At 40.1% G+C, this 26,890-nt stretch overlaps 1 protein-coding gene across 6 annotated transcripts in view; it reads right to left on the reverse strand.

Annotated features, from left to right (window-relative positions):
- Positions 1-507: 507 nt before the first annotated feature.
- GRAMD2A (GRAM domain containing 2A) overlaps positions 508-26,890 on the reverse strand; it is an 82,152-nt gene continuing 55,769 nt past the window's right edge. For 4 of the 6 annotated variants that reach the window (XM_031956328.1, XM_031956331.1, XM_031956332.1 and 1 more), the window contains 11 exons: positions 21,979-22,089; positions 21,185-21,236; positions 20,659-20,731; positions 18,004-18,107; positions 17,332-17,430; positions 15,197-15,268; positions 13,815-13,877; positions 10,151-10,307; positions 9,467-9,566; positions 4,027-4,131; positions 3,700-3,791 (listed from right to left, as the gene is read on the reverse strand). In XM_031956328.1, the coding sequence (XP_031812188.1) occupies positions 3,740-3,791; positions 4,027-4,131; positions 9,467-9,566; positions 10,151-10,307; positions 13,815-13,877; positions 15,197-15,268; positions 17,332-17,430; positions 18,004-18,107; positions 20,659-20,731; positions 21,185-21,236; positions 21,979-22,089 (988 nt within the window). In that variant the 3' untranslated portion in view covers positions 3,700-3,739. Of the gene's footprint in view, positions 3,792-4,026; positions 4,132-9,466; positions 9,567-10,150; positions 10,308-13,814; positions 13,878-15,196; positions 15,269-17,331; positions 17,431-18,003; positions 18,108-20,658; positions 20,732-21,184; positions 21,237-21,978; positions 22,090-26,890 lie in introns of all 6 variants that reach the window. The other 2 variants (XM_031956330.1, XM_031956329.1) reach the window with 2 other exon arrangements.

Genomic DNA, 26,890 nt, shown 5'->3' on the forward strand with positions numbered 1-26,890 from the left:
CATAGGATATATTGATGGGTTTGATACATAAAAGTTCCACCTAAACAGCTTTATACTCACCCGAATCCAAAACTGGAATGTGGCTTTCATATTTAGAGTTGAAAAGGACTTTAGAGACCATTGAGTACAAATCTCTCATTTTATACATGAAGAAACTTAAAACAGTTATTGTGTGTGTCTTAGGTGAGCTTCAAACCCAACCCAAGTTCAGTGCACTCTGCATTCTCACAATGTGTTATATACTCTATAGATAGATGTGGGCAATGGAGATATACACTATGAGTAACCATTCCTAGCAATTATGAGTAGTGTTGCAAAACTTTGACTCTGGCTAGAGCCTTTTCCTGTGGTGATCCCATCCTGTCCAATTAAAGTTTGGATTAGATTTCCAGTGGGTTTTGCAGCAACATAGAGAGAGGAAAATGCTCCACTGCTTTCTGGGTTCAGGGCAATGTATTAGCAAAGTCAATAACCGTGAACTTTCCAAAGCAAAGAAAACAAACAAAATCAGATTTTTAAAAAAAATTTAAATATTTTCATATGTTTACAGGTTAACATCACACTGTATTGAAATATCCCCAGCATTATCCGCCCACTTCCCCAGACAATACAGAATCTGGTTGGACCATCTTCCCAAGAAATCAAAAGAACATCCAATTCAAAGCATGTCTGTGTAATAAATATGTATAGTTTACAATTACAGTTTACAATTTCAGTTATCACAATAGAAGACTCCACATTGCCCCTAGAGCTCAACTACCAACCCTGCAGTCCCCAGACTAATCTTAGAAATATAAGTGTGAAGTGCTATACTTGAATTTTAAAAGTCAGCTGCCTGGGTCAGGATGGGGAGGAAGGAAGGAAAGAGATATTAGAAGGTAATCCATATGAAAAGGTAGTAGAATTTTTAATGGGCTACAATATGAGTAAATGTGTGATATGGCAACCAGAAAAAATAATGTGATTTTATGTTTAAAAACATGTGTCCAGAATAGAGGAGATAATAATTCTGCTATAATATTTCTTTGTCAGAAAATATAATCTAAAATACATTCAGAAGAGGTTGCCATGTTTAAAGAAGGACATAGACAAGCTGAAGCACATCTAGAGGAGGTCAGCCAGGCTGATAAGGAAACACGAAAGTCCAGGAGATATTTGGTTTGAATAAAAGACTTAGAATATTGACATTATTTTCAACTCTTTGAAGGATCTCAAAGTCAAAAAGAGATTAGACTCATTTTTCTTGGCCCCAGAAGACAAAGGTAAGACCAACAAGTGGAGATTTCACATTATAAGCAAAATCTTTTTTTTAAATAGTTTCCTAGAAATTAAATGAGCTTTCTCATGAGATTGTATGTTCCCTGTCTGAAAAGATCTTGAAGACCATTTGCTGAAGGCCTACATTCCCTGTAATGCAAATTCATGCTTCAGATATTGATTAAATTAAGCAACATCTGAGGTCCCTTCCCACTCTAGGATTCAGGGATGAGATGGCTTCAACTTTCCAGTGCTGTTTGACTCCCCAGGGACTAGGACAAGATGAAGGTGGTAGTGTGACAGATCTAGAAGCTTCTCAAAAGGGGCAAAACATTCCAATGTTTACAGCAGCATTAAGGTTGCAGAGTTCAATTAGGGAAGTTTCACAAATATCCTTCCCCCCACTCTTTGTTTAGATTGTCTTTTAAGTGTCCCAGAAAGCTGGGACTCTCATTCAATAATATGTCCACTTCAAAGCTTAGTACTTCTGTTTTCTCTAGAGTCCAAAAAGGAACATCCCAAGGGGCCAAGGAGCCTATCTCAGGAATCTTGAAAAGGGGAAGGATAGCTTTACATGATAGAAACTTCTGTTCCGTCATTAGTGATGCCTTTGACACGTTCCCTTTTTCCTTAGGTTCCTTTTTTTGTCTGAATTTAAATGTTAGGAAGAAAGGCTAGACTCCCTGCCTATCCCAGGTGCTAAGATAGCCAATGTTTAAGAAAGGGGAAGAATGGAAACCATGGTAATAAGGAATGGGGTGGGATGCTAAGCAGGGGAAATTGTGAGAGCAGGTCTTTTGCACTGGGATTCATGATAATCAATTTACCACATTTTCAGCTAACTTCATTATCTTCTGCTTCTCCCAATTCTCATGCACTCAGGAACAGTTTGTGGGCTTTCTTTTTATTGGAAGATCAGAAATTTTTTCCCCTTCTCCAAAAGGGGGAAGACCAGTATTATCAAGTTGTGTCCTTAAAAAAAAAAAAATCTTGACAGGAAAGACTTAGAAAGAAAGCTGGAAGATTGAAGAAGGAAAAATCTGGGAGCTGTTTTAATTCAAATATTGACATATCTAGTCTTTAAAACAAGGTATAGAAAGCCAAGAAGCACCTGAGCACTGATCCGTAAATTATTTAAATGGAGTTTGGGAGTGGGGAAAAGAGAAATGAAACAGGCTTCTCTTCCCATCATAATATTCTTGCAGAGAGGACTCTTGGGTAAATTCTATACAGGCCCAGTAATCAGTGTCAGCTAAAGTTTCCAGAAAATGAAGCAGTAGTCCAGGGTACCATTTGTGAAAGAGAGCTGAAAGTGTATATTCAAGAATAGCATAGATTAAAGGCACAATTTATTCACTTTACTTATACACCTAAGTTTAGCCCCAACAATAACTCCCATAGTTCAAGCAAAACTACTGGCCCTGCCTGATTTACTAAGTTACCTTTGGCCTGTCAGCTCTCTGGCTTCACATAATGGTAGAAGTAGGCAACACTCAGCAAAGAAATCCTTTGGGAAATCATCTTTTCTTCCCACAGCCTGCTCCTCCCCTAAACAGCCCTTAGAAGCCATGGAGTGCCCTGTCATCTCCTCCTAGTTGCCCTTCCAGCTTTGCCCCAGGCTGTCAGGCACAAGTAGACTTGGCCACAAATACAAGCACTGCCCTCCTTCTGTTCCTACATCTTCTCCTCCACCTAAGAACCATAGTCTCTCTCCCCTTTTTCCAAGTCAGCTTTGTCCTGAACTTATGTCTAGGTACCCCAGCAGCACAGTGCTCTTTGGCTTCAGGTGTTTGACTTTGTCTGGGTGAGACTTTCAGGGGACCCAGAGGAAGCAACTCTTATTTATTCAGATGAAGGCTACTTCAGGGGAGCAAAAGGAATAAGTCACAGAATGAGCTGAGGCATTCAATCCTCGGATCCCAAAGATAACTGGAGTGAAGGACATTACGGTAGGAGTGACATCAGTGAAACCCTATTCTTGATGCCCAAGTAGCATGAGCTTTTCCAAAAACCATTCTGCCTACTGAGAGCAATCATTTCTAAGGAGCAGTTTAGCCTGTTTCCCCCACTTGCTCATGACAGCTGAAACAGCACAGGATCCCACAGCTGGTTTCTCCATCTGATGAGTTGAGTCCTTTAAGACCAGGAGAGGATTCCTTCATAAACAGTACTTCTGGGTAGCAGGAAAATTAGCAAACTTTTCATTAAGACTCTTCTTAGCATTTCAGCAACACAAATTGAGGGGGAACTATGCTGGAATCTCCACACCAAGAGCTCCCTTCTTTTGGAAAGGGGATGCGTGTAACTTCTACTGTTGTCACCTGCCACAGGGAAAGAACCTGAGACTGATGGAAAGTGAAAACCAGCAGGTAGTCTGTGGGTGAGTTGTGGGGGTGCAGGGTCGAGGAGGAGGAGGAAAATAGCAGGAGGGTTTCCAGGCTTCACTTTGGCTTTCCACACGGGGAATTTATGGGCAAGTCCCTTAGGAATGAGATGAGGAGAGATTTGGAGCCTTTTCCCGCATGGGATCCTCCCTACATACACACACATAAACACACACACACACATACACACACACACGATTTGGAGCCTTCTCTTGCACAGATTCCCGTACAAACCCCCCTCCCTCCTCACACCCACCAAGAATGTTGAACCCTGTCACAGTACCCCAGGTCACAGCTCACCCAGAGCTCAATAGGAAGACAATAAGGGCTTGCTTTGCAGCACTTTTTCATGCCCCCCGGGGTGCTGGGAAGATCAGAGCCTCACCTGTGTTTGTGGGAGACGGAGTCCCAGTTCAGAGAACACAGTTGCTGCTCCAGCCGAAAGATTCGGAATGCCATGTAGGATGATGATAGCACGAGAAGGCAGATCCTAGGGTAACAAAAGAGCAAAGGATGTCTGGATCAACCCCTCCCAAAAAAAGGATCCCACCTCTCTGATTTTTCTAGATTATTAAGGGCCTCATGAACAGAAGTCCAAAGTCTTTCTGCATCAGAAGAAACTCAGATCCACTTCTCAAATGAGGTCCCATTTCCTTCTACTAGTGAGAGAGTTATAAGATCCCTAACACAACAAACTATAAGCTACCTACCACATACCCAGGAACCACAGAGACTTTTTTTTTCTTTTTGCTGCCTTGGGAAAGTGTCCCATCCAAGTGCCACCTTCCATTAGGATTGGCTCCATTGGTCTCAAGGCCTAATGGTTATTGAGTAGCTGAACACTTTCACTTCCTATTTAGGGACTGCCAGGCCCATAACCATCCTGCTGCAACCCAACTTTGGAATCCTACAAGTCTACAGAGAAAGTTTTTTTGTTTTGTTTTGTTTTAGAAACAAGGAACTTAAACCTCAATAAATTTATGTTCCACAAACCTATCCCTACAGGAACCAAGTCCCTGTGCATCTCAAAACTAAAATCGGAATGCTTCCTTTCTGAAGCCATAGAACAACTCGGATTACTTCCCACCATTCCTCAGTTCACATGCTAAAATCCTGAACAGCATCTCTGTAAGTCATTGCTCAGGACTCTACTATTGGTAATAATAGTAACACCTTAAAGTTCTACAGAACACTTTAAAAAATATCTTACACATAATCTTACATGATCCTTGTGTATTGTTATTCTCATTTTATAGATGAGAAAATAGAGGTCCAAGAGTTTAAGTGGTTTGACCAAGATCACAAGGCCATCCAATAGCAGACCTAGGAACATCACCCAGAAATCAGTGCTGGGAAATTTTCCTCACTGCATCATGCTAACTCCCTGCAAAAAGTTTTGTGCTTTTAGAAGCTGCTCCTGACAGGTTTGTGGCTCTAATAGGCATTGGTTAAACCATATGGCCTCTGATACACTTCCCTGCTCTTAAGTACTAATAATGCTGTTATTCCCTTGAGCCAGAGTATTCAGTATATTGATGTAACCCATAAATGCCATTCTGGGGACCTAAAGGTACTAAACACTCCCAGAATCAAGGGAGAAAGGAAAAATACTTGGGCAAAGGGGAAAATGAGGAAGAAATTAACCTATATTCACACTAAAAATTCCACATATAAAAATTCTTTTTGTACATAGGATCATAGATTTATGGTTGGAAGGGCCTTAGAAAGTCCTCTTGAGGTCCAAAAGTTAAAAAAATTTGCTCAAGTTCACACAAACAGAGAGAGAGAGAGAGAGAGAGAGAGAGAAAGTTGGGACTTGAATCCTTGGACTTGATTTCAATACTGAATTGGTGATTAAATATTTCCCAAGGCCTGTGATTTCCTAAATCCTAATAACTCCTTTGCCCTAGAGGTAGGATGCTCAGACCTATCCCATATCTTTAGGAAAATAAACATTCATTTAAACATTGGCACATTCCCATTCAAAATAAAATCAATATAAAAGGAAATTGAAGCTACAGTGAGATTCTCACTGGAAAGGAGACAACTTTTTCATTCCTTAGTAAAAAAGTTGTATGAGTTGCTATAATCAAAAATAAACTTCATCCACTTATCAACTTTCTGGTACTTAGCCCCTCCAAATTTAGGTAGGCCAGTCCTCAAAAACAGAAGTTTGCAGAATTGCTTTTAAAATTAATACCAGGACAACAAAAAATGTGTCATCATCAGATACATGTTCATCTTACCTGGCAGTACTCATAATGGATACAAGCAAAAAGACCACCATGAATGAATAAATGAAAAAGGACTTATGTACCAACATTTATTGCAGAAGATAAAGAGGTTAAAAAAAACAAAAACAAAGCATTTCTAAGATTTTTTTTATCTTAAGGCAGCATATCCTTAATATTTAGTAACATCAATGCAAAAGAGGACATTAGGAAGATGGGAAGATTTAGGATGTAATATTGGATGAGGATATAATCAGGAGATAGATCCTAGGGGAAATCTTGAAAATATAGTTCAGGATTAAGAAATTAAAAAAAGGGCAAAGGCTTATTGGCAATAAGAAAGTCTCCTGCCTATGAATCCTGAATATTTTCTTCAAAAAGAGAATTGTTTGTCCTGAATAACATCACCCTGAATAACAAAGAAATTTTATCTTTTTGAACAGGTTATTGACATGTCATTCCTAAATATGCTTTCTTCAATTCAATTCTATTTCTTCAATTTGCCAGAACAAAGGTCAAAATCAGCAACAAATCAGAAGGAATTATAATATACAGAAATATATGTACATGTACATATATAGTAATATACCTCGATACACACATGTGTATATGAAAATAGTTCCTATCTGACCTATTCAAACAAACTACTAAAAACAAAAAATAGGAAACAAAGGAAAAGACATTAACATCAGTTCCTATATATGTAAAACAGAAGCTATAATAAGGCCAAAAGGGAAGCCCAGAAAATGTCTTAGCCAACAGTTTATGTCCTTGGCAAATGAAGAGAAATAGCAGGGAAGAGATTATCACTTTTGCAGAATGTTACAGGAGAGGAAAGTGTAAAGTTATTAGCAGTATTACCTCATGAAATAGAAAAAAATCAATGAAGGAAAAAAAACAAAGCCATGTGAGATCCAGTTAAGCCAAATCATCCTAAGAAGATTTAAAGATGAAATTGGAAGGATATAATACTGCTGAAAAACGGAATAGCTCTGCCCACATTTGTAGGAATAAGTGAATTTAAAAACATTAAACCCTTATTATGTGCTAAGAACAGGAGTTAAGAGAACAAAAACAAAGATAGTTCCTACTCTTCAAGAGTTTACATTTATAATAATAGATAGTACACATAAAAGAATAGTAATTAGGAAAGATTTAGTCAGGAAAACAGTAGTGGAGAGGGATACCATAGTATAGTAGGTTAACATAGCCCTTTCATGGTTCAAAAACTACAGTGTGATGGAGAAGATATAAGTCCAATGGTAAAACTGTTGTAGAGAATAAGGCTAGGGAATAAGGAGCGACTTGAAGCAGTTCTCTGAAATAATGGGTCAGGCAAAGAAGTCACTAATGAGACCAATGGGAAATTCCAAATATGGAATGGTTATAATATTTCTATAACTATTTTCTTCATCCATGACAACAAAACATTCTCATGTACAATGTGAAGAAGTGGAAATAGCCTTAAAGAAAGTAGGGGAGGGGGAAGAATAAGAGAGAGAAAGAACAAATGAATTAAGCCAGATAAATAGCTAAGTAGATTAGATAAAGCATTTATAAGTACTTATTACATGACAGGCATTTTGCTGAGCACTACAGAAATGAATACAAGTAAGCAAGACAGTCCCTAAAGTGAAGAATCTTATTTTTTAAAATGGGAGAAGTTGATGCTAAAGGTAACATAATTCTGAGGATGCTGAGAAACTGATTCTCAAGATATCTGAAAAGGGTAAAGATAATAAATTGCAAGAAATCATGGAAGGTATTAACTATAGTTAAAAGGTCAAAAGACTGTCAATAACTGTACATATGCCTAATTTGGATCAGTACATGTTTTTAAGATATTTGTGATGAAAAAATGAAAATGGAATGGTTGGGTTTTCACAAAAGCAATTCTATCACGTCATGTCGACATTTTAAAAAAAATTAATGAATATAAAATTCAAGAAATGAAAAAACTAAAGCATTTCAGAAGACTACATCTTTACAGTCACTTAACTTTGTTATAACTCTCATTTTATAGATGGGAAAATTGAAGGAGATAGAGATCAAGTGATTTGCATAGGGTCACACAGCTAGGAAGTCTCTGAAGCTAGATTAGATCTTCCTAACTCTAGGCCTACCATTTTATCTCTTATACACCCTAGATGCCTCTAAAGAGGCCCATGTCGCTCAAAAAGAGACATACATGTTTGCTGAAGGTGTTTGCCACTGTTGCATGGGATGTCTGGCACAGACTATAAAGCTCCTACAGAAGGAAAGGTCCGCCAGATGTTTCTAGTTACATATAACATTGTCTTGATTACATCAAATTTCAGAATATTACAAAACTTCCTATGTAAGATCATAACAATCCAAAAAAGTTAAAACTAACAATGCACATAGGAAAACATGAATGGATGAAGAAAGCCTCTTGTTTAGGCTGTTATGCTAGGATAAAGTATCTTGGGCCCTGCAGCTGGAAAACGCAGAATTAAAGGGAGAAGGTAGGCTGATTGCATTTAGGAAACTGTGGCACTTTTGCTGAACTCAAGATTTTCTCTGACAAAAATATCTTTTTGAACACCAGCCTTCTTCCAAAGATGTTATATGGCAACAAATCATGAAATACCATCTCCAATATCCAAAGGGTCCAAATTGAGAATAATTCAAAGAACAAAAGAGGAAAAGTATGGGTGTCACAGGGGGGCCAAGGCAAGATATGGAATAAAAGGTAGGGAGCCTGTCATGTAGTGAGGATAAGAGATAAAATATAGACAACCTAGCTAGAGGAATCTCCAGTCTGTGAAGTGGACCCATTGTAAAGAACTTGCAAATGTGGACAAGAGTTGCTCAGATGCAAAACTGAAGATTGCATTTGGCTAAAGGAAATTCCATTCCCTATGTCTGTAGGTCTAATTTTTTAAAAATGAAAATGAGATACCTCTGGAGTTGATTGCTGTTGAAGGGCAGGAATATCAAGTCCAAAGTTTGTGGATTGGGAGAAAAGAGGGAGGGATCAGGGAGATAATGAGCAGGTACCAGTGAGGACTCCCATGGGACTATTCCAGCATGCCCTGAGCCTGTGTCTGCACCCCCTACCTGAACAATGGGGGAGTCATCTTGATCTAGACTCACAGGAGATATAGGCACAGTGCACATTACTGTTACAATATTCCAGGACTTATCTTGAAAGTTAACAAGTATGTATACAAAGGGTTGGGAGGTAATACTTAGAAACATCCACAGGTGGTAGAGGAGCACAGGATAGATCCTAAGGAAGAACTCTGCTTCCTCATAACTCCATAAGAATGGTTGAAAGAAATTAGAAAGCCAGCTAGCCATGGGACCCTGGTCACACTGCTTTAATTTTTTCCTCCATAAAACAAGGGGACTGGATTAGATGCTTTGGTACACCCTTCCAGTGTCAACACACTGATTCTGTTAGGGGGCTACTGAATTGTGAGACCTGCTGGGGGAAACTCTTCCCCTGACCCTTGAGACCAGCCCACCATACCCAAGGCCCTCACTCTCTACATAAGGCTCAAAACCCATTCCTTACTGCAGACACACACAGACACAGACACACACAGACAACACACACACACCACTTACAATACAAAGAAGACTTTGAGCAGTTGATAATCCCAGGGCCTCAGCTCTGGGCTGCCCTCCGGCTCTCCTTCCAGCTCCTCCTCTGTGTGGATGACATTATCTAAAATGGAAGTGTATCAGAACCCATAATCCTTGGTGTACCCAGCTCCCACCTCCCCTTAAAGCACAATCTCCTCGGAAGCTGTTGTAGAAAAGGCAAGCCTCCCTGGCATACAGTCCTGTCACTAAGATACAGCCCAAGGAATCCCAACTCCAGTCCTTTCCCTGGGAACAAAGGGGGTTACTCTGGGTACTTAACTAGAATAAGGACTTTAAAATATGGGTTTTGTTACAAGGCTTTCAGTAGTACCCAAACAGCTCTTAGAAAGCCCTACAGCCCTTCCAATCCATGATGAACCCTATAAAAGTAGCAGTGGCCATGGGGACTGTAGGTGCTACTGATACAGATTATCCAGAGAGGTCTGTCACACAGATTTATCCTACCCTACATAAAACTGCCTTCCCTTCCTGATACTGTCTAAATATTTTCATTTCAGTTTTGCTTCAAAAGCTCCCTGCCCCGCTTTCTTCCTCCTCCACTTTTTAGGCTCATTGGAATTCTGAAGTTTACACAAATGAGCTGAGGGAAGAGAGGAGTGGGTCAAAGGTCTCCCCATAATCCTACCCTGTCCCTGCTCAGCTCACCAGATGCCAGGGGTTTCTCAGAGGGGAAAGAGCTCTCCTTGGTGCCCAGGCTGCTCATGGATCCCCGGTGAATGCAGGGGAAGACATCATCAGGGAGGGACAGAGACAATGTAGTTGGGGACATCTTTCTCCATTTCATTTCTGGAACGAGGCCCTCCTAAGGAGAAGGAGAGAAATCCCTGTCTCACCACTGTCATCAAAACAGTTACCACTGCCTTATCCCCAGGAGGCTTCTCTAAGATAGGGAATCAGTCCAAGACCTCTGAGTTCTCTCCAAAAAAACTTTAGACCTTTGTTCAGAGCTGTGGGAAGCCATCACCATGACAACAAGGAGATGCCCTCCCACTATCTTTCAGGTTCACTGTCTCTTATTGACTCAAACCAGCTCTCTTTGAATCTTTAAACTGAAGTGAAAGTGAATGAATTCCCTTCCTGCTGTGGTCTAAAAACAGATAAGAAAAGGAAAATTACATTGGAATATGTTGGATGCCAGGGTTCAGTGTAAGCTGGAAACAGACCCATTCGTTGACTCCCCCAAGTGCCCCAAAGCACCAGTTCCATCATCTTTTCAGTCAGAGCAATGTGAAAACATTATAAATAACCCACTCATAAGCCATCCTCTTTTCCAGACCTTTCTAATTTGCCCTGCATCAATGGAAAGCAATTTCACTGAAAGCTGTTGATGTAGAACTATGATGTTATCTTAAAAATTAACCAGGCCCAGTGCATTTTTTCCTTCAGCTGAATCAAAAAAAGTAAGTCATGCTCTGCCTCAGATCAGCCAGATGGAGTTTGCCCTAATTTTTGTTTGACTCCTGAGCAAATTGAGATGACTCTCTGGGGAGAGTCAGCATGTCCATCATGAGACCACCTCCTCAAATACTCCATAAGGGAGGATGAGAAATAAGAACAATGCTCTTGGCTAAATGCTTGCTACGTAGAAACTTTTCCTATCTCTTAATATCATCTCTAAGCCATTGCTCAGGTTAGCTCTCAAGTCCGACAACCCAAACCCCACCTCCCATACTTCCTGTTCTCATGCTGCTCTATGATATGTATAGCCAAGTTCTTCTTTACACATCTAAAGGCAGTTTGTATGCTGACACATGAGCAATCTTCCACTGAAGAAGCTACTGCTTTCCTAAGCGGGTAGGCTAATGAACTAAAAAAAAAAAAAAAAAAAAAAAAGTCAGGAGTTAGGGGGAGAAGGGTGGCTTAGAAACCTAGTCTTAGAGTCGTACAGTCATGAATTCAAATTTCACCTCTGCTACACACTGACCGGTGATACAGGACAGTCACTTAAACCCTTAGTGTCCCAGGCAAATCTCCAATATTCTAAATTGCAGAGCAGGTGTCAGCCTGTATCAGAGGAGGGAGTTCCTCATCTGGAAGAAATCACAGGTCTGGTAAAGTAAAACAAAAACAAAAAGGAGAAAAGCACTAGACTCTTTGATAAACACATGTGGAGAATCTGACCTAAACATAGGTTGTTTGTTGAATTTTGCTTAAACCTTACTAGCTCTATTAGATTTGAACATAGGATTTCACCAGAAAGACAGAAAATGGAACTCCATTAAGTCTCTTAAAAGCTTTATTTATCTACAGAGCCAAATGAAACGGAAAAATGCTTTCCTTAATAGCTCCTATAATTTAAGTACCAAATTCATGCGGATGATATCCAGATCTATATTTTCAGCTCCAATCTCTCCCCTGAACTTCAGTCCCTCATCATCAATGACCTATTGAAAAATTCAACTAAATGCCCCCAAGACATCTCAAATTCAACATAACTAAAATTGAACTCATTTTTCCCCACAAATTTTCCAAACTTTCTTATTTTTGTTGAGGGCACCACCATCATTAAAACACCCTGGTTTGCAATTTCAACATCATGCTTGATTCCTGACTTATTCATCCCACATCTCTTATTGGCCACTAATTCTTGACATTCCTATATCTGCACCATCTCTTTTTCCTCTTCTCCACTCACATAATCTCTTAATTGGTCTACCTGCTTCAAGTCTCTTCCTATTCCACTCTACATCCAAAATGATTTTCTTAAAAGTGCAGATCACTCCCTTACTCGATATACTCCCGTGTCTTCCTCTTACCTCCATAATCAATCTGATATTTGTAGCCCATTAAAATCTGGGCCCAATCAATCTTTATAGGCTTATTTCCAGTTCTCCTCTTCATGCACACTGCAGTTCAACCAAACTTATCTCTTTACTAAAAGAAGATTCCAGTAGTCTTCCTAATTCACAGCACTACATTCTTGCCTTTGCAATGGCTATTCCCCAATACTTGGAATGCACTCCCTTCTCATCTACACTTCTCAAAATCCTTAATTTTCTCCAAGTTTTAACTCAAAATCTACCTTCTACATGAAGTCTTTTCTCCTCTTCTCACATGCTAATATCCTCTCCCCAAATTACCTTGTATCTATTCTATATACATTTACAGATCTAAATGTTGGTTCCCTAGGCTTGATTATAAGTTCCCTGATAGCAGGAAGCATTTCACTTTTATTTTTGTATCCTTAGAATTTAGCATAGTGGGCACATAATAGATGTTTAATAAATGTCTATTGCTCGATTGACAGATTCTTAGGGTTAACATTCAGAGATCATTACATCTTTTAACCACAGGAACAGCATCTAGAGTCTTATCCCTAAATCTATATGCAGACTTACTTATTAAGTTTCTTATTATTTTGTGAAGGATCACTCCTTAATTAAGGAAGGATCCTTAATAGGATCACTCCTAACAATTTGGGAAATTTTCCAGTGAAATAAGAACCAAAGGAAATTCAATCCAGCCTACTCAATTTACAGATCAGAGCCAGAAAGGTACGGTGACTTGCCAAAAAAGTGAGTAAATCACAGAACAGATTAGAAACCAGATCTTCTGAGTCAACTGTGAAATAATATAAGATCATAGATAGAGATGGTAGGTATCTTAGAGGTCATTGGTCATTTTCCACATGAACCTAAATTTCAGGTTTAGAAAAGAAAGTTAGTTGCTTTAAAAAAAAAAAAAAAAAATGCTTCCTAACATTGGGCCAAAACCTGCCTCTGGTTTTACCTATTAATTCTATTCCTATCCTTCTGGATTCAGGCAAAACAAATGTTATTCTTCACATATCATCTCTTCAAATATTTGAAAACTATCATGGCTTCTGGAAGTCTTCCATTCTTCAGTCTAACCAAACCTCTTGTGGTAGTTTTTCAATTCATTTCGCCATCATGGTTTTGGACCCAGTACTTTTTGTAAATGGAATTTCTATTACACCAACTTATACCTTTTTTACTGAGAGGAATGAGATAGGAAAGAGCTAAGGGAAAGGCTAGATTTTCCCTTAAGGAATAAAAGGGAAAGGACAATTTACATATACTTAGGAAATCCAAGCAGCTTTTCTCCCATTAACTGGAGCTAATCAGTGGGGTATTTTATCAGTTCACTTCCAACAGGTGATAATGGAGTATAAATAGGACTCTAATTAATGGCTTTGCTAACAGATGTCCCCCTTTTGAAAGCATCAACCAAAGCAATCTTGAATTGTGTTTGGTTCCCTGAACAGATAACCTTTTTGTTCCTTAGAGCCTCACATTCCTACAGAGTCATTGTGGGTCACTAACTCTTTGCTCCCATAGGCAAATCTCACCAGAGACTCAGAATCAGGTTCATCTGGATATTCTCTTACACTCAGGCTCTTCTTACTGGAAGGCTGTGGAATAAAGGAGGCAACTGTTACTGTCTCTCCAGGGCTAAAGCTCCATGAGACTCCAGGTCTCATTTTCAGGATTTCAGAGAAATCCTGAGGGTCTATCTCCTGTGGATCCCAGTTTAATGTGAGGAGTAAGTCTCATAGGCAGAGACAACTAATTATGCTTCTTCATCAGAACCTTCATTCTGCTCTCTCCCTCCTCGTCTAGGGCTCCCTCCCTTCCTTCCTCCATTACCCTTCTTTTTCCTCCTCTTTTACATTGATTCCAAAAGCCTAAAATAGAGTCTGGAAAAGAATCTTGATTAGGAATCCTTCATCTGGAGTGAATGGACCTCAGATTATCCCAAGTTAAAGGACAGGAAAATATGATTGCCATCCTTCTGTCAACTAATCCAATGTGTTTTATTTTACTTGTTTAAAAACATTATTCTGAGAAAGTGTCCATGGGCTTCACAAATACTTCTTTAAAAGTCCCTGATACACAAAAGGTTAAGGACTCTTATTGTTGATCGGCTATTCATTCTTGAAGAGGATAAAAATGACATCACTATGTTCTAGTTGAACTACATACAGTTTGATTGTAGCCAATCATATCAATATAAGCTTGGAATACTCCACCACAGGTGAGGCCCAAATAGTCCATAGGAACAATTAGGGTCGATTTTCTAAATTTGTGCCTCTTGTATTTATTTTGAGCCACTTCAATTCTGCCTTGCACAGCACCTTCTCTGAAGAGGGCACACTATCCCGGGTGGTCCTGTGTCCACATATCCTTATCTCCCTTGTCCTACAATCAATTCCAAAGTTCTGAAGAAAAGCTTTTAGATGATTTTTATATTGCTTTTTCTGACTGCCATTTATTCTGTAAATAAAGGTGAAGGTAGGGAAAAGGAACCCTTTTGGTTGTCTGAAAAGAAAACTAAACCTGCCAGATGTGACTAAGCTTCAAAGCAGATGAGCATACACAAAGACACAGATGTATCAACAAACACATAAATGCACACCCATGATTACAGAAACATTCAGGCAGGTGTGTTGACTGAATAGCTCACTCTGCCACAGAGTATGAATGGCCTTCATTAGAAATGTTAGTCCCTGAAAATTCAGCTCAGGGTACTCTAGAATCATTTCTGTTTCTTATCTTCTCTCTTGCCCTCCCTTCTTTCCCCATCTTTTGCTTGCCAGTATTACTATCTCACATATTGGGGCAGAAGAAGAGTGAGACCCTTAGAAAAGGTTTAAAGCTCAGGGAGAGCCCTCCATAAGACTGATGTTCTAGGGAGAGCCAGCTCCCAAAGAAAGCCAATGCCCAATATTACCTGTAGATGGGTGCAGACTCTTCTCAATACATCATACACGCTGTCCCTTGAGATCAGTGACACGAAAATATACTATGATACAGAAGAGAAATATCAGCAATGAGAAAAGGGTGCTGACAATACTTGTTCTAGTCATTCTGTCACTCAAACATGGCTTCAAGAAGATGTTGTAGCTCTAACATTGGCAATCAGCCCTAGGATACAACCAAGGAAGGCTGTGAACCCTTCACACAAATCTTAAAAATACATATTTCAAAGGCCTATCATAACAATTATCATTTAACTACTAGAGATATTTAAATCCCTTTGAGTTTGGAAGACATTTTGAACTTATACAGCTTCCCATGAGAATGCAAACTTTACGGGAGGCATTGGTTGAACATACCTGAAGCAGACAATCAGCTGACAGGAAGAAAGGGACAAAGTTAGAGGAGGCATAGGGAAGTGAGATAGATGCTAAAAAGGGAGGTGAAAGTGGCCCAAACTACTACTTAGTCTGTTACCCATGGATATGCCCTGGTAGGATCTAATTGTTTTAGGAGATTTGGGCTCTGATTTATACATGTTGCCTCCCCCTTAGAATGGGAGTTTCTTAAAGACAGGGACTACCATATTGCTTTTTCTATCTCCAAATTTTGTGCCTGACATACAGTAAGCATTTAATAAATTTTTTTTGGTTAACTGGGTCAGATCAGATCAGTACTTTATTACTTCCCCCCAAAGAATTACAGGATCTAAGTTTATCTGGCCTTAGGGCTGAAAGTCAAGTGTTAATTTATGTTCTGATTTCTCTATCACTATGTTCCTTTTTACATGACATACCCCTGCCAAGGGCATACAGATTTTTGGCCCACAGCCATGTGCCCTTGGGTGAATTATCACCTTTTACTGTGCCCACAGCAAAAGATGCCTTAACCTTTAAGAGAATGTTTGCTTCCAGATTGTTGGTCTGAAGAGGTTAGCTCCAGTGCCAAAAGGTTCAGTATCATGGCCCACATGTCTGCCACACACTGAATTGGAGGTTCTGTGCTACTGATTTGGTTAGCAAGTGAGAACTAAGGTTGGCAATTTAGAGGAAAAAGAAATCTAGCTCAGTAAGGTAGCTCAAGTTTTATTTCATTGGTACTGAGTGTCTATGTGCACAAACATATGAACTTTGGGAGGGAAGGAAGGGTAAGTGGGAAGGAATGAAGATGGGAAAGTGACAACAGGAACAGTCTCCCAGTTTCCTTCCTGACCTGGTGGTCTATGGTGAACAACTTGTCTTTTTGGGTCAAGGGGCACAAATATTCCCAAGCTGCCATGTTCTCTTCTCACGACACGAATCAATATTCCCATAAAAACAATTTCTAGAACATTACTATTAATAGTGTATTAAGTATGATTAGTTCTATAGTTCAATGACATGCCGAGTTAAATAGTTTTTTTGTGGGCTAGCCTAGGAATCTAGCACCATTTCCAATATGGTTTCTAGGGGAAGGAGGGAGAAGAGAAAGGGCAGGGTTTGAGCTTCAAGTTAAAACCTACTTATCATAGAAACTAATAAAGTACAAGTACTTTTATAATAATGACCATTTTCAGCAACTCTTTGTTCTTAAGATAAAAAGCACCTTCTCCATAGTTCAGAAGCCCTGGGCACAGCCCGAGGCAGCAAGAGCATAGAGTAATTGGTCTCTGTGCCAACAGCAAAGCATAATTTAAGAAACAATTTTAGGTTTCGCATCACAACTCACTGTGAGAGGAAGAACGGCATGCAGAACCACAGTGACTTGGGGGAATTTTGGCCGCCTTGGGGGGGGAGGGATGGGCTATGTTAACAATTGCTGTTTTCAGGCCTATCTGATTTTTTATGTCCCCATGTGGGGTTTTCTGGCAGAGAGACTGGAAGGGTTTGCCGTGTCCTTCTCCAACTCATGTTACAGAGGAGGAAACCGAAGCCAACAGGGCTTGTGACTTGCCCGGGGTCACACGGCTGCTACAATCAGGAGGAGGAATGGGCGTTCCCAGCTCCAGCTTCCCCCGTCCAGCCCGGCTTCCCAGATGCAACAACGGCCGGTCCTGGAACGCCAGGCCCCGCCGACACGGAGAGCCGAGGAGAGATGCTGAGGGCGAGCGGAGGGGGGGGGCCCACTGACCTTTCTGCTTGTGTTGGTTGTGATGGCCAGCCCGTTGGGCAGGAGCCTGGCCATCTTGTGCTTCTTAATCATCTGCACAGACAGCACGGGGATGACCACCTGCAGGGAGAGCGCGCCCCTCGTGAGACCCCTCCTGCCCCGCCTTGTCAGCGGGCCCGTGCCCTAGTGATCCCACCGGCCCCCGGAGGCTCAGCCCGAGGCGGGGAACCGGGCAGAGAGAGACGCGTCAGCTCCCCTGCCTCCCCCTCCCCCCCTTCCTCCCTGCCCCCCCTTCCCCCCCTTCCTCCCTTCCCCCCTCTCCCCCTTCTGCCCTACACCCAGACGCGCGCTCTGGCGCCCCCTCCTGGGCTCCGCCCTCGCAGAGAAAAGTCACACGCGCACAGAATGAGCGCTGGCCGAGCCGCAGGACCCGGCTGTTCCGCTTAACGCCGAGCGCGCGGCCGCGCCCTGAGAGTGCTCGGACTCGGGAGATCAGCGAGCGCGAGCGCTCTCCCAAAGCGGCTGCGGGCTGCGCAGCCGTTCCCGCTTCGGTGCCGGCGCGTTACCCCCGCTCTCGGCTTCCGGGCAGCCGCCGGTCCGTGCCGGTCCCCGCCGGTCCGTGCCGGTCCCCGCCGGTCCGTGCCGGTCCCCGCCGCCCCGTGCCGGTCCCCGCCGCCCCGTGCCGGGCCGCACCTTGATGTCCTTGCCAAAGAGGCTGGCGTGGAAGCAGAGCCAGTTGTGGGAGATGTACAGGCGCCCCTGGATGAGGATGTCCCTTTGGAGCGCGCAGGAACACACTGGAACAGAGACAGACAGATAGACGCACACACGGACAGACGCCCCAGTCCCCGAAACCCAGCGCTTCGGGGGAATGCAGCGCAGATCACATTGTGAAATGCCCCCAACACTGTGAGAAATGTACTAAGCCAAGGCGGGGGCTCTCTTTCCCCTCTCTCTTCTCTTCTTCCCTCCTTCCCTCCTACCCCTCCTTCTCTCTCTGTCTCTCCCTCCTTCCTTCCCTCTCTCCGCTCCCTCCCTCCCCTTCTCTCTTTCTCTTTCTCTCTCTCTCTCTCTCTCTCTCTGTCTCTGTCTCTCTCTCTCTCGGTCTCTCTTTCTCCCTCCTCTCTTCCTCTCCTTCTCTCTGTCTCTCTTCCCCCTCTCCCCCTCCCTCCCTCCCCCCTCACTCTTTCTCTCTTTCACTCACACCCTGCTTCCCTGAACTAGGAAGGTCGGCTGTCTGAATTAACTCATCTCAAGAAGAACATCATTCTTCTACCCTCAATTCTTTTGGATTTCTCCAGAGGAAGTAAAGACCATTAGAAAAGACCAGATTCCCCTCTCCAGACTTCATCCCCCATACCTGGGACACTCTCCCTTACCTGTAGTTATTTCTTAGTAATTCTGGCTTCTTTCACACTCAGCTCCAAGACCAACTTCTGAAGGAGGCTTTTTTTTTTTTTTTTTTTTTTTTGATCCCCTTCATTTTCAAGCTGCTACAGCCGTCCTCTCAAAGGTTATTTTCTATCTTTTTTATTATTATTATTTTTTTGATCCCCTTCATTTTCAAGCTGCTACAGCCTTCCTCTCAAAGGTTACTTTCTATCTTTTTTTTTTTTTTGGATCCCCTCCATTTTCAAGCTGCTACAGCCTTCCTTTCAAAGGTTACTTTCTATCTTTTTTATTATTATTATTTTTTTTTGGATCCCCTTCATTTTCAAGCTGCTACAGCCGTCCTCTCAAAGGTTATTTTCTATCTTTTTTATTATTATTATTTTTTTGATCCCCTTCATTTTCAAGCTGCTACAGCCTTCCTCTCAAAGGTTACTTTCTATCTTTTCTGTATATATCTTATATGTTCCTAGTTATTTACAAATTGTCTCCTTCACTAGAATATAAGTTCCATGAGGGTACCTTTCTCTGAATCCCTTTCCCTTTGCACAGTGCCTGGCACAGAGAAAACACTTAATAAATGCTTGTTGGTTGTTTGGTTGTATTTTGTCAAGCTCATCTGATGCCACAAAGTTAGAAACAGAGTCCAAGAGATGCCACTCTCTAACCTGTCCTTCCTTTCCCCTTCAGCCTCTCCTACTTTGTTCCTATATTTTCCTTCTCTAAAAAATTTTTTTCATACATACATTTTTGGATATGGCCAATATTTTATAAAGGTTTTGGTTTTATTTTTTATTTTTATTTTTTGGTGGGAGATGGGAAGGTGGAAAGAATTAGAAAGTAGTGAGAGGTTGTCTCAAAAAAGGAATAAAAAAGAGAGTTTTTAAAGTCTTTGAAAATGCATAAGAGAAACAGGACAGCTACATGTTAAAGTTTTTTCACATATATATGTATACTTTAAGGGAAAAGTAGCCTGTATTTAAGTGAGACTCATATTTTCATATAAAATTCTTTTTTCTCTGTTTCACTTAACATATAAGTGCTTGTTTTATTTGGGGATGGTTAAGTTCTGAATTTTTAAAAAATTAACAAGATTTCCTACATAATCCTACTTCTTGTCCTTCTGTCCCCAACAATGTCCTCTCCAGAATTCTCCAAAACATTTCTGCTGTCATTCAGAATCCTGGAACCTTAGTCCCAAGATGCATTTCAAAGCCCACTTCAGAAAAATCTCATTATCTCTTCCTTCCTGCTACAATAGTTATGCTCTCCATATTCACCTCATTCATAATCATCCTTTTTTCTTCCACCTCCAAAGCCCTTTTCTTGGTGAAAGCATTCTTTGCTCTCTACCTTTCTTCGCTACCTCAAAATGGACTCCTCTGAACCATAGTTCTTGACTCCCTACCCTCACCTAGTGGTACTATGCAGGAAAAGTCCTTCTTTGAAAAACACTAGATGTGAGGAAGAAACTCAATTTCCATAACAAGAATAAAAACAAAAACAAAAAAAAAACAAAAAAAAAAAACTCTCTACACATTTATAAGGCCATGCACAATTTACAAGAAACTTTTAAGATTTCAACTCTATATCCAATCAGCAAAACCTTTTTAGGTTAAAAAAAAAAAATTAGGGACCAACAAAGATTCAAGGGTCACTAAAACTGATCCACAAGCAGTAAAAATCCTAGCATGTTTGAGCTTGAATGGCCTTGGAGTAGTTCAAGATCCTTTTCTTACATATGAGAAAGAGAAGGTCCAGAGCACAGAAGTGACTGGCTCTTGGTCAGAAGTGTTAGAACTTTAAGTTTCATCTTAAATCTTTCCACTGTACATTGCCTTTCAAATACTGCCAAGAGAAAGGCCTCTAACATGACTACTTTTGAGTAGGAATACCCAAGAGATTCTCTGTGATCTAGCCAACCATACAGTCTGAGATGAAACTGTGTCATTAGCTCACCTTTCAGAACTGTCTCCTCTGGGGGGATGTCCTTGAACAGCTTATGATATTGATGGTTGTATTTATTTGGTGTCTGCAAATAAACATAGCAGGTTTGAGACACTTGGACCCTGAGAGGCCAGCCCCAGACCCAAGATCCCCAGGTAAGAGACCCCAAAACGAACTCAGTAACTTGCCAGAATGACAAAGGTAAGTTTGAATGGTGGTTTTCTATATTGAGCAGGTATTGATAAGTGAAAGCTATCACCTTCACCAATTGAGAAAGGCCTAATGCTTTCATGTTGATGTAGGAGGTCACCAGGGGAGCACAGGAGTCTGATGCTCCTTGGTTTCCTGGTGACTGAGCCAACCATTATGGAAAACTCATTATCAATGGAGTGAAGGCTTTCAAAATCACCGCCCAGCATCCACTCCCTTAGCAGCTCTCAAGCATCTTAGGCTAGGTCAAGGGGAAGCCCCAACTCTTGCTTCTCCCATCCCTTGGAACTTTGCTCCTGGAAGGTGGGGAAAAGGGTCCCAGACTCACCACTTCTAGGCTGCTTTTCTTTATTTCTTCATCCTTTAGGCCTTCAGGTAGACTGCAAGGGAGACATTCCACTCTAAGAATAGCAAACCCATTTAGTTCCCTCCCAATCCATGGTTCCTCAGGCCTAAGTCTGCTCTTTCATTATTCCTTGGCTATATTCTGAAGACCAAGGACAGCTACTCTGAAGATAAAATTTATTCTCTGGGTATGGGTACAATCACAGGGGAGCATTACTAATTCAAATATTCAGGAGCTCTTGGGTCATGCTTAGAATCTTCTTAGTCCTGCTAAGTGTATGGCTCTTAGGAAGGCTTCTCACTTTCCTTTATTCTCATTGAAGTCCCTCAAAACTTTCTCCATTTCTCTGTCCAGGAAACAACCTGTGGTAAGCTTATGAATTTGGAACATCAATCAAAGGGGAATGAGTATAGTCAAGGGGAAGGGATGGTGGATGGGGGAAGATGGGCAGGACTGTGAGGACCCCAGGAGCTCAGTCAGGGTCAGGACCCAGCCAAGTCAGAAATGCTCTGCTTCCAGAGGCTGCTCAGCTCAAAGTGAAAGTAATCTGCCAGAGAAGCTGGAAAAGGAAGCCAGCAGGATATAACTGCAGGGTGTGGAAACCCTGTCCTTGTGCTCAAGAAGCTGTGGGAGAGGAATGGCTGAGAAGGCTCTCAGATGGCCTTGAAGCAAGCCCTCCAAATTTCAAGGATAGGCTTTGAGGGAAGAGGAAGTCACTCCCTAAGTCCTGTTGGGAAATGTATTCAGGAAATCTGTGTTTGGGTAGAACTGCTCACCTCTCCTCCAGGGTCTCCAGGTAGGGGCTCCTTTCTTTTGGAGATTCCTCCAATTTCTCCAGTTGATCCACTGGGATCTTCAAGGGAACTGTTTCATGCATCTGTTTAGAGCTGTAGAAGGTCCAAAAAGCCATGGAGAAACATGAAAATGCACAGACCGTTAGAAGGGAGCAGATCTGCACTCCTCACTGAGAGTAAGGCCTAAGGCTCAGCATCAGCTCAGCCTGAACCTACCCTCTTACTCTGTAGGAAAGGTTAGGGAAGTCATCTTGGGGTAGCTAATATACTCACCAGCTGCTGCTTCAGAATTTGGAAATCTTAAAAGCATGAATGAAGTAAAGAGAACCAGGAGAACACTGAACACAGTAACAGCAAAACAGTATGATGATCAACTTCTCAGCAATCCACAACTGCAATAGACTTGGGGTAGAAAATGCCTTCAGCACTCAGAGGGAAAACCATGGAGTTTGAATGAAGATAGAAGGATACTACTTTAACTTTTTAAAAATATTTTTTCTTTTTTCTTTCTCATAGCTTTTTCTTTTTGTTCTGATTCTTTTTTTTCACAACATGACTAATATGGAAATATGTTTAACATGACTGTACATGTATAAGCTATATTGGATTTTCTGTTGTCTTGGGGAGAGATGAAAAATGGAACTTAAATACATGTTGAAAACTATCTGTAATTGAAAGCATTTAAAATGCTATTTTTTTTTTAAAGAAAATTTTAAAGCACGACATTGGAAAAGTCATTAAATAACTATACATACTTTAGAACCATAAATTTGACCATTTGCCACTACTTGGGCAACTAGGTGGTACAGTGCCTAGAAGGCTGGCTCAGAGTTCCAATCTTGCCTCAGACACTTTATTAGCTGCATGACCCTCTGGGAGAGTCACTTAAGCTCTGCTTAGAGAAAAACATTTCAGTATCTTTGCCAAGAAAGCCCCAAATGGAGTCATATTGAATGGGACTTGAGAAAAGAACAAAAAACAACAAAAGCCACCACTAAGTCTGTAACCCAAAGAGAGCAAAGAAAGAGGAAATGGCCCTATATACATAAAATATTTATAGCAACTCTTTTCATAATATACCCAAATTAGAAACTAAGGGAGTACCCACCTATTGAGAATAGCTAAACAAATTGTGGTTTATAATAGAATTTATGCTTTAACAAATGGCAAAATGGATAGTTTCAGAGGAAACTGGAAAACCTCTGAACTGATGCAGAGTGAAGTAAGAAGAATTAGTAAAATAATTTACATCGTGACAACAGTATTCTAGAGAAATACAACTTTGAAAGACTTTAGAACTTAGATCAATTCAAAGCATACTTTTAATATGACCAACATGGGAATCTGTTTTGTGGAATAAGCATGTGGGAGTATGTGTATATACACATGGCATATGTATGTATATATAAACATATGAAGATGTATGTATACTATGAGGGTTTCATTTTCTCATTTTTTTGAATAAGAAAAAAAGAATGACCTACTCAAGAGAGCCAAACTATTCCCCCCCTTACACAAACACACACACAATCCTGTCCTGTTGACTCATGCTGATAATTAATAAAATTATATGTATATATATATATATATATATATATATACAAACAATAAAAATTAAAAATCCAGGCCAAAGTATGATATATCTATAAGAAACAGCAACCTGCTAATGTGATAAAATTCTACCCAAGCCAACACTGGCTGTTTGACAAACCTCTTCAGAAGTTAATATGGGCTGTTATTAGGCAGTTTAATGGATCCTTTACTGGAAGAAGGAAATCTTTCAGATCCACCTTCACAAGAAAGAGGAATCCATGATTCTAACCAAGTTCAGAAGAAAGAAGAAGAATTCAGAGTTTGTCCTTTCTTAATCTTGGCCCTGTGGCATAGGTGGGTGTAAAAGAATAATCTTCTCTCCTTCCAAAGAAAATTGTTATTTTTATGATAAGTGTAATTTCAATGTTGTAAGCCAGTAATAACAGGATTCTGGGGGGGAAATTATTCTCCTGGGAGACACACCTAAAGAGTGAGTCATCAAAGAGTCAGGGGCAGCTATGTGGCTCAGTGAATAAAGCATTGGTCCTGGAGTCAAGAAAACTTGAGTTCAAGACACTTACTAGCTGGTGACAGGACAAGTCACTCTGCCTCAGTATCCTTAGTTATAAAAAGGGAATAATAATAATAATAGCACGTAACCTCCTAGAAATAATGTGAGAATCAAATAGAATTATATTCCTTTCCCTTTCCTTTCCTTTTCCTTTTCCTTTTCCTTTTCCTTTTCCTTTTCCTTTCCTTTCCTTTCCTTTTCCCCTTCTTTTCCTTTCCTTTCCTCCTTCCTTTCCTTCCTAGATCTGGGCAAATAGGTAGATCTGGTAATCTGAGTTGCCATTGAGTTCAGAGAGTATGGCAGTTATGTACTTGATACTATAGGTGTTACCGGGAAGAGTAAAGATATGGGAAAAACAGAAATTTAGACTGCACCAGAAGAATCCTGGACTTTGAGACAAGAAGAAAGAGATTCTGTTGCTGGATATGCAAGATGTAATGTACACAGATTCTGGGAAAGTCAGTGGTCACTCACTATGAAGGCCATTGGAAAAACTAGGGCCAAATAGTAGCCTAAAACAAAAAGTGGAGATGAATCTTACTGAAAATCAGAGCACACCCAGATATACTTGAGATGAAGAATACAAATTGTGGTTAATTGGTTGTTAAATAGTAGTGGCAAAACCTATCTAGATTTGGTTACTTAGATTAAGGAAGCTATGCTCTGGAAAGTCTTTGCCTTCTTAATTTCCTTTTGTTTTTCCATGACATTCCTTTAAAATGTTTCCTTTTTTTTTGAAAAGTTCCACTTTGTATTCACAGAACCAAGGAGTAAAAAACGCCAAGATATCTAGGGAGGAGCACATGGTATCTGGAGTAAGTTCTGGTGGTAGTGGCAGCTGTCCCTGTTTTTTTGGGCAAAGCAAGTAGAGCAGAGGCAAAAAAGAAGCAAACTCCATATGGATCAGTAGTGGAAGGACAGCTATGATTACTGGTTCCTTTTCCGATAGTGGAAGTATGCTACTGGTATATTACAGTACATTAAAAAGAGCACCTAGTTTGAAGTCAAAAGACGAGCTCAAAATCAACTTGTTCAGTCTTGAGCACAACTTCTTCAGATTTCTGTAATCTGTACTGTAATTCTGTAAACTGGACTGGGTGGCTTCTGAAGTTCTTTCTTGCTCTATGTATGATCTATAGTCCCTGAGTTTTTCCTATTAGAGATTTATTTCAGTGTATGGGCTCTAAGGATTTAGAGTCCAACCCCAATAATCAATTAGGTAGGTAAGAGGCACAATAAATAGAATGCTGAGTTTGAAGTCAGAAAGACTCCTCTTCCCTGAATTCAAATACATACTTATTAGCTCTGTGATTCTGGGAAAGTCATTTAACACTATATGTCTAAGGTTCCCCGACTCTAAAATGCATTGGAGAAGTAAATGGCAAACTATTTCAGTATCTTTTATTTTTGTAAATAGTGTTTTGTTTTTTCCAATTACATGTCAACATTCATTTTTTATAAGATTTTGAGTTCCATTTTTTCCTCCCTTCTTCCTTCTACTCCCTTTATCCAAGATGATAAGCAATCTGATATAAGAGATATGTGTGCAACCATGTAAACACATTTACACATGATTCCTGTTATGAAAGAAGAAACAGAACAAAAGGGAAAAGCCACCAAAACAAACAAAAAAAAAAAACAAAAGGAAAATATTCTTCAATCTGCATTCAGACTTCATAGTTCTTTTTCTTGGTAGCATTTTCCATCATGAGTCTTTTGGAATTGTCTTGTATTATTGAATTGTTGAGAAAAACTAAGTCTATCATAGTTGATCATGGCACAATGTTGTATTATGTAGAGTGTTCTCCTGATTCTGCTCACTTCACTTAGCCACATTATAAATTTGATTCAGTTCCCTATATTTTTTTAAAATGAAGCTTTTATCAGGCCTGTAAATGCTATAAAAATTGTTTCCCATATTTCTGCTTTTCTTCTAATCTTGATTGTGTCGTTTTATTTGAACAATTTAAAAAATTTTTAATTTAATATAATCAAAATTATCCATGTTGTATTTCATAATGTTCTTTATCTCTTGTTTGATCATAAATTCTTCTCTTCTCCAAAGATCTGACAGATAAACTATTCCTTGCTTTTCTAATTTACTTATCCTTTATGTCTAAATCATATACCTATGTTGACCTTAGCTTGGTAATCAGTGAAAGATGTTGGTCTCTACCTAGCTTCTGCCATGCTATTTCCAATTTTCCTAGAAGTTTTTGTCAAATAGTGAGTTCTTCCCAGAAGCTGGAGTCCTTGGGTTCATCAAACAGTAGGTTACTCTAGTCATTTACTACTGTGTCTTGTGTACCTAATTTATTCCTCTGATCCACCACTCATCTTATCTATACTAAATAGTTTTGATTGATTGCTGTTTTATAATATAGTTTTAGATCTGGCATGGCTAGACCACTTTCCTTTGCATTTTTAAAAAATTAATTCCTTTGACAGTCTTGACCTTTTTTTCTTCCAAGTGAATTTTGTTATTTTTTTCTACCTTTATAAAATAACTTTTGGTAGTATGATTGGCATGGCACTGAATAAGAAAGTTAATTTAGGAGGGATTGTCATTTTTATTATATTAGCTCAGCCTACACATAAGCAACTGATATTTTCCCAGTTGTTTAGATTTTATTTTATTTATGTGAAAAGTATTTTGTAATTATGTTCATACAGTTCCTGGATTTGCCTGGGCAAGCAGACTCCCAAATATTTTAAATTGTTTCCAGTTATTTTATTTGTTTGTTTTGAAATGCAATCAAAGTTAAGTGACTTGCCCAGGGTCACAAATTA

Source organism: Sarcophilus harrisii, chromosome 2, assembly GCF_902635505.1.
Source record: "Sarcophilus harrisii chromosome 2, mSarHar1.11, whole genome shotgun sequence".
Classification (NCBI taxonomy): Eukaryota; Metazoa; Chordata; class Mammalia; order Dasyuromorphia; family Dasyuridae; genus Sarcophilus; species Sarcophilus harrisii.